Source organism: Trichoderma camerunense (assembly GCF_050948025.1).
Source record: "Trichoderma camerunense strain CBS 138272 chromosome Unknown V8C40scaffold_11, whole genome shotgun sequence".
Taxonomy (NCBI): domain Eukaryota; kingdom Fungi; phylum Ascomycota; class Sordariomycetes; order Hypocreales; family Hypocreaceae; genus Trichoderma; species Trichoderma camerunense.
The window spans coordinates 798,209-808,226 of NW_028145359.1; the positions used below are offsets into that span (position 1 = coordinate 798,209).

At 49.1% G+C, this 10,018-nt stretch overlaps 4 protein-coding genes across 4 annotated transcripts; 2 read left to right on the top strand and 2 right to left on the bottom strand.

Annotated features, from left to right (window-relative positions):
* The first annotated feature begins 308 nt into the window (after nt 1-308).
* Nucleotides 309-5,193, top strand: V8C40DRAFT_36502 (ABC-2 type transporter domain-containing protein). Its single transcript, XM_083222896.1, has 2 exons — nt 309-1,357; nt 1,417-5,193. The coding sequence occupies exons 1-2, from the start codon at nt 573-575 to the stop codon at nt 4,877-4,879; spliced, it is 4,248 nt and encodes a 1,415-aa protein (XP_083072133.1). The 5' UTR covers nt 309-572; the 3' UTR covers nt 4,880-5,193.
* V8C40DRAFT_248111 (GNAT family N-acetyltransferase) lies at nt 5,146-6,222 on the bottom strand. The gene is made up of 2 exons (XM_083216472.1): nt 5,611-6,222; nt 5,146-5,518 (listed from the first exon to the last, which is right to left on the bottom strand). The coding sequence occupies exons 1-2, from the start codon at nt 6,041-6,043 to the stop codon at nt 5,289-5,291; spliced, it is 663 nt and encodes a 220-aa protein (XP_083072134.1). The 5' UTR covers nt 6,044-6,222; the 3' UTR covers nt 5,146-5,288.
* A 104-nt stretch (nt 6,223-6,326) lies between these two features.
* V8C40DRAFT_248113 (uncharacterized protein) lies at nt 6,327-8,689 on the top strand. The gene is made up of 2 exons (XM_083216473.1): nt 6,327-6,494; nt 6,619-8,689. Exon 2 carries the CDS (start codon nt 6,732-6,734, stop codon nt 8,523-8,525), a length of 1,794 nt encoding a protein of 597 aa, XP_083072135.1. The 5' UTR covers nt 6,327-6,494; nt 6,619-6,731; the 3' UTR covers nt 8,526-8,689.
* A 105-nt stretch (nt 8,690-8,794) lies between these two features.
* On the bottom strand, nt 8,795-9,446 carry V8C40DRAFT_280124 (putative quinol monooxygenase; the record flags this gene model as incomplete). The annotated part of the gene is made up of 1 exon (XM_083221346.1): nt 8,795-9,446. The coding sequence occupies exon 1, from the start codon at nt 9,386-9,388 to the stop codon at nt 8,795-8,797; it is 594 nt and encodes a 197-aa protein (XP_083072136.1). The 5' UTR covers nt 9,389-9,446.
* Nucleotides 9,447-10,018: the final 572 nt, after the last annotated feature.

Genomic DNA, 10,018 nt, shown 5'->3' on the forward strand with positions numbered 1-10,018 from the left:
ATTTTCAAGCCCACCACATGCCGAATGCAGCTCTATCGCCATGACTAAGCGGAACGTTGAAATCTCAGCGAAATGGCGGCAAGCCGGAACGGGCGTCAGGGGAATTTAAGCTCGTGGGGCGGCTATCCGAGTGCGAGACAAAAGAACGGAAGCGAGCTTGATTGGCACGTTCCGCCTCCGTGTTTCTAGGCCGCGTGGATGGACCTTTGGCTCAAATCCTGATACAGATCCTACGACTCCATTGGTTGACTCACATCACTCATCCTTCCAGCTCCATCGTGGCCATGGCTTTTTTTTGGGATTACTCGTACAGGCAAAGCCGGGCCCCGTCTCGGTCTTCTTGTCAGAGCCGAGGTCCACCAAATTGGCTCAATATCGTGTTTTGCCAACGAGGCACGGCTGAAGCTGGGGCTGCTGGGGCTCTTTAAATGATAGCTTTCTCTTCGAGACGGTTTCTTCTTCTTTGTTCTTGAGTCTTGTTTCAAACACAACCTACACTCTCGCTTCACCAACATCCTGCTATAGTCCTTTTGTTAGTGGTCTCTCGCCACTAACACGGACTTGGGATCATCATGAAGTCCACATACGATGAGACACTCACAGACGTCAACATGTCGGAGGCCCAGACCCGTAAAAACTCTGTCGACAACACCTGGTCTATGAAGCCCGAAGTTGTCGCCATCCAAGAGCGTGACAGTGCTTCTGGAGCTCCCCGTCGAGAACTAGGTGTCACTTTCCAGAACCTTACGGTCGAGGCTGTCCGAGCCGATGCAGCTATCCACGAAAATGTTCTTTCTCAGTTCAACATCCCAAAACTGATCAAAGAATCTCGACAGAAGCCGCCTATGAGAAAGATTCTCGACAACGCCCACGGATGTGTCAAGCCGGGAGAGATGCTCCTCGTTCTGGGTCGTCCCGGAAGTGGATGCACTACTTTGCTCAATATGCTGGCTAATAGACGGAGTGGTTACGCCCAAATTTCAGGAGACGTCTCCTTTGGCTCCATGAAGGCTGAGGAGGCTAAACGCTACAGAGGCCAGATTATCATGAACACGGAGGAGGAAATCTTCTTCCCATCCCTAACTGTTGGACAGACTATGGATTTCGCGACGAGATTAAAGGTCCCTTACAAGTTGCCCAACGGCATAACAAGTCAGGAGGAAATCCGCCAAGAATCACGCAGCTTTTTACTGAAGTCTATGGGTATCGAGCATACCGTAGATACCAAGGTCGGTAACGCATTCGTCAGAGGTGTTTCCGGTGGAGAGAGGAAGCGAGTTTCCATCATCGAATGTCTTGCATCCAGGGGCAGTGTTTTCTGCTGGGATAACTCAACTCGTGGTCTCGACGCTAGCACGTAAGTGTCATCTTTATGTCCAAAATGCTAGGAAGTTTTCACTGACTCAATCCTATTAGTGCTCTTGAGTGGGCCAAGTCGGTTCGAGCGATGACGGATGTTCTCGGTTTGGCCTCCATTGTCACTTTATACCAGGCTGGAAACGGCATCTATAACCTCTTCGATAAAGTTCTCGTTCTCGACGAGGGCAAGGAGATCTACTACGGCCCCATGCGCGAGGCTCGCCCGTTCATGGAGAGCATGGGTTTCATCTGTGACGACGGTGCCAACGTTGCCGACTTCCTGACTGGTGTTACCGTGCCCACTGAGAGAAAGATCCGAGATGAGATGAAATTCAAGTTTCCCCGAACAGCTGGCGCCATTCGCGATGAATACGAGAAGACACCGTTGTTCGAGCAAGCGCGAACTGAATACGATTATCCCACCACATCGGAGGCCCAGAGCAAGACAAAATCGTTCCAAGAAGGAGTCGCTATGGAAAAGTACAAGGGACTGCCAGCCTCGAGCTCATTCACTGTGAGCTTCGGAGTCCAGGTACAGACTTGCATCAAGCGACAGTATCAGATCATCTGGGGTGACAAGGCCACCTTTTTCATCAAGCAGTTTTCTACCATTGTACAAGCACTCATCGCCGGTTCTCTCTTCTATAACGCTCCCGACACCACTGCTGGCTTGTTTGTCAAGTCCGGTGCCTGTTTCTTTGCCCTACTCTTCAACGCTTTGCTGTCCATGTCTGAGGTTACCGAATCCTTCATGGGACGGCCCGTTCTGATCAAGCACAAGTCATTTGCCTATTTCCACCCCGCAGCTTTTTGCCTCGCCCAAATCGCAGCTGATATCCCTGTCATCTTGGTGCAAGTCTCGGGATTCTCTCTGATTCTGTACTTCATGGTTGGTTTGACAATGTCTGCAGGCCACTTCTTCACCTTTTGGATCATTGTTGTGGCTACCACTTTTTGTATGACCGCCATGTTCAGAGCCATCGGTGCCGCCTTCAGCACCTTTGATGGTGCCTCCAAGCTGTCTGGTTTGATCATTGCCGCTACAATCATGTATAATGGCTACATGATTCAGAAGCCGCGAATGCACCCATGGTTTGTCTGGCTCTTCTGGATTGACCCGATGGCCTATGGCTTCGATGCCATTCTCTCCAACGAATTCCACGGCAAGATCATTCCCTGTGTCGGCACCAACATTGTTCCCAATGGCCCCGGCTTTACCGACCCCGGTGCTCAGGCTTGCGCTGGCGTAGGAGGTGCAGTTCCGGGCCAGACTTATGTTGATGGTGACTTGTATCTCAAATCACTCTCTTACAGCCACTCGCACATTTGGCGAAACTTTGGCATCATTTGGGCATGGTGGGCTCTGTTCGTGACTATCACTATCGTCTTCACGACCAAGTGGAAGGCATCATCGGAGAATGGGCCTAGTTTGGTTATCCCCCGAGAGCAGTCCAAGGTTGTTAATGCTATACGCCAAGCGGACGTCGAAGGCCAGGTTACTGAAAGTGGTCATATCTCAGAAAAGGATGACACCAACGTCAGTGGTGGTCAGTCCGATAGCAACTCTACTGATGACACCGCCGTGGCAGTTCAGGGCAACCTCATTCGGAACTCCTCAGTATTCACTTGGAAAGATCTGTGCTACACTGTCAAGACCCCAACTGGTGACCGTCTCCTCTTGGATCATGTGCAAGGATGGGTAAAGCCTGGAAACCTAACCGCTTTGATGGGATCATCTGGTGCTGGAAAGACCACGCTCCTTGATGTTCTCGCCCAGCGAAAGACTGAAGGTACTATCCGTGGCTCTATCTTGGTTGACGGTCGACCGCTCCCAGTCTCATTCCAGAGGTCTGCAGGCTACTGCGAACAGCTTGATGTGCATGAGGCGTATGCTACAGTGCGAGAGGCTCTCGAATTCTCGGCACTTCTTCGACAGAGCCGCGACACACCACGCGAGGAAAAACTAGCTTATGTCAACACTATTATCGATCTATTGGAACTGCACGACATTGCCGACACCTTGATTGGTGAAGTCGGTGCCGGCTTGAGTGTTGAGCAGCGTAAGCGTGTCACAATCGGCGTCGAGCTTGTCTCCAAGCCCAGCATTTTGATCTTCCTTGATGAGCCCACATCTGGTCTAGATGGCCAATCCGCCTACCACACTGTCCGCTTCTTGCGAAAGCTCGCTGCTGTTGGCCAAGCTGTTCTTGTCACAATTCACCAGCCTTCTGCTCAGCTGTTCGCCCAATTCGACACCCTTTTGTTGCTGGCCAAGGGCGGCAAGACTGTCTATTTCGGAGAGATTGGAGATCAAGCAAGCGTTGTCAGGGAATACTTTGCTCGTTACGATGCTCCATGCCCGACCGAGGTAAACCCTGCTGAGCACATGATTGACGTCGTCTCCGGAACTCTTTCGCAGGGCAAGGATTGGAACGAGGTCTGGCTTTCCTCGCCTGAGTACTCCAACATGACCAAGGAACTTGATCAAATTATCAGCGAGGCTGCAGCGAAACCCCCCGGCACCGTGGACGATGGTCATGAGTTTGCCACGTCTTTGTGGGAGCAGACCAAGCTTGTCACTCACCGCATGAACGTCAGCTTGTTCCGCAATGCTGATTATGTCAACAACAAGTTTGCTCTGCACATCTTTTCGGCTCTCTTCAACGGTTTCAGTTTCTGGATGATTAAGGACTCTGTCGGTGATTTGCAGCTGAAGCTGTTTACAATCTTCAACTTCATCTTCGTCGCCCCAGGTGTCCTTGCCCAGCTGCAGCCCCTCTTCATCCACCGCCGTGACATTTTCGAAACGCGCGAGAAGAAGTCCAAGATGTATTCGTGGATCGCCTTTGTGACGGCACTGATTGTCTCCGAAATCCCATACCTCATCATCTGCGCTGTCCTCTACTTTGTGTGCTGGTACTACACCGTTGGATTCCCCGGCGACTCTCAGCGAGCTGGAGCCACCTTCTTCGTCATGCTCATGTACGAGTTCCTCTACACTGGTATGGGTCAGTTCATTGCCGCATATGCGCCCAACGAGGTCTTTGCCGTCTTGGCGAACCCCGTTGTCATTGGAACCCTCGTCTCATTCTGTGGTGTGTTGGTTCCTTACGCACAGATCCAAGAGTTCTGGAGATACTGGATTTACTGGCTCAATCCCTTCAACTATCTGATGGGTAGTATGTTGGTCTTTGATCTCTGGGGCCAGGACATCAAGTGCTCCATTCACGAGTTTGCCACCTTCAACCCTCCCAACGGCACAACTTGTGGTGATTATTTGCAGAGCTACTTGGCAGCGGGTCCCGGTGCTGTGGCCAATCTGATCAACCCCGATGCTACGGCCAACTGCCAAGTTTGTGCATTCACCAAGGGCGAAGACTACCTCCGAACCTTGAACCTGAAAGAGTACTACTACGGCTGGCGCGATGCTGCCATCGTGGTACTGATGGTGTTTAGCTCGTACTCCCTGGTGTACCTGCTGATGAAACTCCGAACAAAGATGTCAAAGAAGGCTGAGTAAATGTGCTTTCTCTTTTTACCCCCAAAAAAACTTAGCGACTTGATTTAAAGGTCACGCATCTCCAAGCACGGAAGATGTTTTTGTTTTATTTCTTTTATTCCTCTCCTTTCGGGATGTCTCAAGTACCAAGATAGATATGGATACATGGTTATATGGGCATTAATTATATGATAGATTACTTGTAAAGCAATTGTCGAGGCAGTTATGGGGTGTGTTGAGGACACGTATGACACTTTCTTACGAATTCATGTTTTGTTGAATACAGACAGACATTATCATAGCATAAGACTCTAAATCGTTTATATAATAGAAGTCTCCTCCCTTCAAACAGTTTCTAAGCATAACAGCCCCTCTAGTAGTAATAATAGTACACGCTGGCTAGCATCCGTCTATAACATTCAGTGTCACCTCACGTCCTTTTATTTGTTCGGAGTATCATGGAATGATGCATGACCCCAAACATGTTCAATGGACGCACAATATCGAAGCCAAAAGACTCATAGAGAGGTCGTCCTTGTGGTGTTGCCATCAAGTAGCAATCTCTGCCCTCTCTTGTGGCCTGCTCAACGCCCCATGTCAGAAGAGCCCTGCCAATTCCCTGTCGCTGATAGTGTGGGTCAACCCCAATCATATCGAGATCTGTTGCACATTAGTTAAGGTCCCATGTCCTTTTTTTTTGGTACAGGAGTATGTATATAGAGAGGAAGTGATAATGGAAGGGGATGACGAACGCCACACGTCTTTTAACCCTCTGTCGCCAAATGAGGCTTTGTGATCTTCTTCCAGGATAGTCTTGAGCTCGGCGTAGACCTTGAAATCAGTCACATCTGCCGGCAGCTCAGGGTCTGCAGGGGTGACGACGGGGGATTCCTCGGATGATCCAACCGGCAGATCCCATATCGCATAGCCAACGATTTGGTTGTTCTTGTCCAGGCTGGTATTCACTGCCACGATGAACGCGCAGTTTGGCGTACTGAAGCCTACAGTCTTTTTTAGCCGGCGCCACGGCTGCGATGCTTCTCCATCGGGAATGTTCTTTGGCTGGAGGTGTAGCGGGAAGACTTGGCGCGTGATCCAATCGGTTGTTGGGTGGAACGCTTGGCCGGCGAGCCGCGCGATGGCGGGGATTTCTTCCTCGGAGGCCTTTCTTATTAGGATTGTCATTTTTTCTAGAAAACTTGAGGAAAGAAAAGAGAAAACAGAATATTTTGTTCAAGGCATTTCGAAAGGGGCTTAACGGCGGGGCGTCATGTTTCTCTTATGCTGTTTTAATGTTTCGTGGATGGCTGAATAAATTGATTACGGGCCCAGCAGCTCCTTTTTGTTAGCGATTTTGAACTCCGAAGGCAGCATTGAGCTAAAATAGTTGGCCGATGACTCGCACCTGGTGGCTACTTATACAACGGCAAAGTGGGCCGACGGGGAGCGACGGGGGGAGGGGGAGTTGACATGAGTCGGCCAACTCGAAACTTAGGGCGGCAAATTCACGTTGTCATTACTTACCAATTGTGTCTTTGCAACACCGTCGGATTGGGAGCTGAGATATTCCGCGTAAACCTGCTGGCCCCCAATGAATAGTGAGATTGTCAGCTGATGGGAGGATTTGAACGTATCTGTATGTTGAGCCAATGATTCCTAATCTGACAACCATTACCTATGCTGTGTCCAAGCCATTGCCCCCCTAGTTATCTTTCTAGGGAAAGACGAGTTTATGTAGTATTTTGTCTAATTCACAATAGGTTCCATACGACTATCGCCAAAGACGCACGCATCGTTTCAAGAATGTTATTGGAAAACATAATTTGAGCGAAATAAAACCTCATGCATAATTAACAAAGAAAGGCACTTTTAAATGACTCAAGACAAGCTGCTGTACCATGGAATTGCATACGTTCAAGGCAATGCATCTGGCCCGCTCGTCGCAAGCAACCTTGAGTTGAGCTTCTGGGGAGGCGTTGATCCGCTGACAAGCGAAGTCATAGACCATCATCACCCGTTAAGCGGAAAACGCCTTCAAGATGCCATACTAGCCATTCCTGGTGGTCGCGGCTCTTGTTCCGGCAGTGGGGTGTTGCTAGAGCTGTTGCTAAGTGGCAGAGGGCCAAAGGGTCTGATATTCTCGCGAAGGGAAGATATCCTCACTCTTGGGGTAGTAATTGCGGAAGAGATTTTTCACAAGTCTATTCCAGTTGTTGTTCTAGAGACGCAAGACTTTGAAGAGCTCCTGGGTGCCAGTTACGTGGTTGTGAATGGAAACACCGTTGCGAAAGTACAGCATGAGAGTGCATTACAAAGCTTTGAGCACGTTGCTACAAAGGCTCTGGATACAACTCTTGGCTACAATATTGAGTTGTCTGATAAAGACCATGCGTTTCTTAGCGGATTACATGGTCAAGCAGCTCAAGCCGCCATGCGAATCATCTTACGCATGGCTGCTATGGAAGGAGCCTGCAAACTGATAGACGTCACACAAGTTCATATAGATGGCTGTGTCTACACTGGACCAGGATCCCTCGGCTTTGCAGAAAGACTCCGTGACTGGGGAGGCAAGGTCTCTGTTCCAACCACCCTCAACTCGATATCCGTGGATCAAAGGCGTTGGCGCGCTCAGGGCGTTGCATCTACATTTGGTGAAGCGGCGGAGAAATTGGCCACGGCTTACACAGACATGGGTGCGCTGCCGACGTTTACCTGCGCCCCCTATCTGCTTCCTAGCGCACCTAAGCAGGGCGATCAAGTTGCATGGGCGGAGTCTAATGCCGTTGTATATGCGAATAGCATTCTTGGGGCGAAGACTATGAAGTATCCTGACTTTCTGGACATATGTATTGCGCTGACGGGGCGCGCACCGCAGGGAGGATTGCATATAGAGAGCAACAGGCGGGCTTCAGTTTGCGTTGAGCTTCCTGTTCTTCGGGAAGATGATGTTGACGATTCATTTTATCCGTTGTTGGGATATTATGTTGGCGGCATTGCTGGGAATCGCATACCGGTTATTGTAGGGCTTGACGTTCTTCATCCCTCAACAGATGATCTGAAAGCATTCGGCGCAGCATTTGCCACCATGGCAAGTGCTCCGATGTTTCATATTGTTGGTGTGACGCCGGAAGCTGCCACATTGCAGGATGCAACTGGCGGAAGAGACGGCATAGAATCCATCCATCTTGACTTGAGGCAGCTCGAAACAGTTTGGAAGACGCTCAACAGCGCACAAGACGATACATCAGTTGACCTCGTCTCACTTGGAAACCCTCATTTCTCTTTGGCTGAAATGAGAAAACTGGCGGATATTTGTCGAGGGCGGGAAAAGCATCATGGAGTTGCTGTCATGGTGACATGCGGAAGAGCAACCTATGGGCTGGCAAGTCAAGCCGGACTTGTTGAAGAGCTGGAACGATTCGGAGTTCAGATCATCACTGACACATGTTGGTGCATGATTGGGGAGCCGGTGATTCCAATGACTGCAAAGGTAATCATGACGAATTCTGCAAAATATGCCCATTATGGGCCGGGCCTTACAGGGAAGAGATTCTACTTTGGTAGTCTTGAGAGTTGCGTTGCGGCGGCTTGTGATGGGTGCTATAATAAAAGAATACCTGGACTCATTGATAGATATAGAGACGGAAGTAATCTGACAGAGATGTAAAAAACATTGACAGCGCAAAGACTAAGTATTTAAAATTGCATGCGATATCTACATGCTAAACTTGGTTCACAATACTTGACTAAGAGGAAGTTTATTGATGTTTATTGGACCATTCTTCAAGTCGACTAAATAGACGTTGCATATCAGAGATAATTCTACGATCGTTTCAGCATTACATCATCTCTGCACGCAATGTGAATGGAATTAATCTGTAGAATTAACGAAACCAAATGTATTCGCTGATAGCCCTATCCATAACGTAGGACCTGTTATTCACCCCTCACCCCTCTTGCATACCACTCGATTGTAAAAGACTTGATGCTTGTGCCGCCATTCGAGACATCAGCCGCCGCCTCAAACTTGTCAGAGTTGCTGAATAGTATCAATGTTCTCAACGATGCATCCTCCACACAATCACTAATTGCCGCCATGTCTGCTCCCTCAGTAGCCACATGCTTCTCGTGAATCTTTGCCAAGAGTTCCCTGTCCTTCTCATTGGCAGCTTTCAACAAACGTGTATACCGGCTCTCAACGGCAGGCGTTCGAAGGACACTGATTCCATAATGCTCGACGGTCGGTGCTGCACTCATTAGAGGTATTGAAGCTTCGAAAAAGGGTTTTGCTGCCGGACCCGCGATGAACGCTACATGGGCATCCACGCTCTCCCAGTTAACCAACGATACCGCGGTGGGACTTTGTTGGTCTGTGCTTGCAGTGACGACGCCAGCCATGGCCAAGATCAAGCCTGGTCGAGCCAGAAGAATAGGCTCTAGAGTGCTGCGGTATACATCTTGGTATTGTTCGGGTCGGACGCTGAGGCTCGTGTATACGAGTTCCCCAACAATGTTGGTGTTTGAAGCCATTCTTGGTAGATGGATGCCTTTAGTTGATGCGTATGTAAGTTGATCCAGGGAAGTATTCATATGGGATTCTCGATAAATGGCAAGTAGAATTTTGATCTCACTCAACTCAAAAACATATTTTGTCTACTCGTATGTCTTATAAACAACATCTGGTGGATACCGCCCAGGAGGCGGTGTTTTACGGCCAGTTTAAAGCCGTAATTCCTACCGCCATCGGGCACTCTGGAGTCTCAACTCAGCTTACTTTCTTGGCTGGACTTGATACTAACCAATTGGAAGACAGGTTAAACTTTGTGACTGGCGGCCAGTATCCATTGTAAAGCGAAGTGGAAACGAAGCGGGGTTTGTCGGTGTAAGACAAGAAGACGAGATGGCCTGATAGATTCATGAGTATTGCTGTTCGTATCGAATACGATATGAAGAATTTGTTGCATGTGTCCGCATCAATTAAATTCATTCGCCGGAAATATCTCATAAAGCAGGATTCTGGTGCACCAAAGATCCGCTGAGTCTTGGCAAAGACCGGATGATCCGAGAGGTTCTCGCGATAAGAAGAACAAAAGAGGCGGACTATCGGATGTGCTGTACTCCATGGAACAACTTAATCTTTTACAAAAGTTTGAGAGTCGT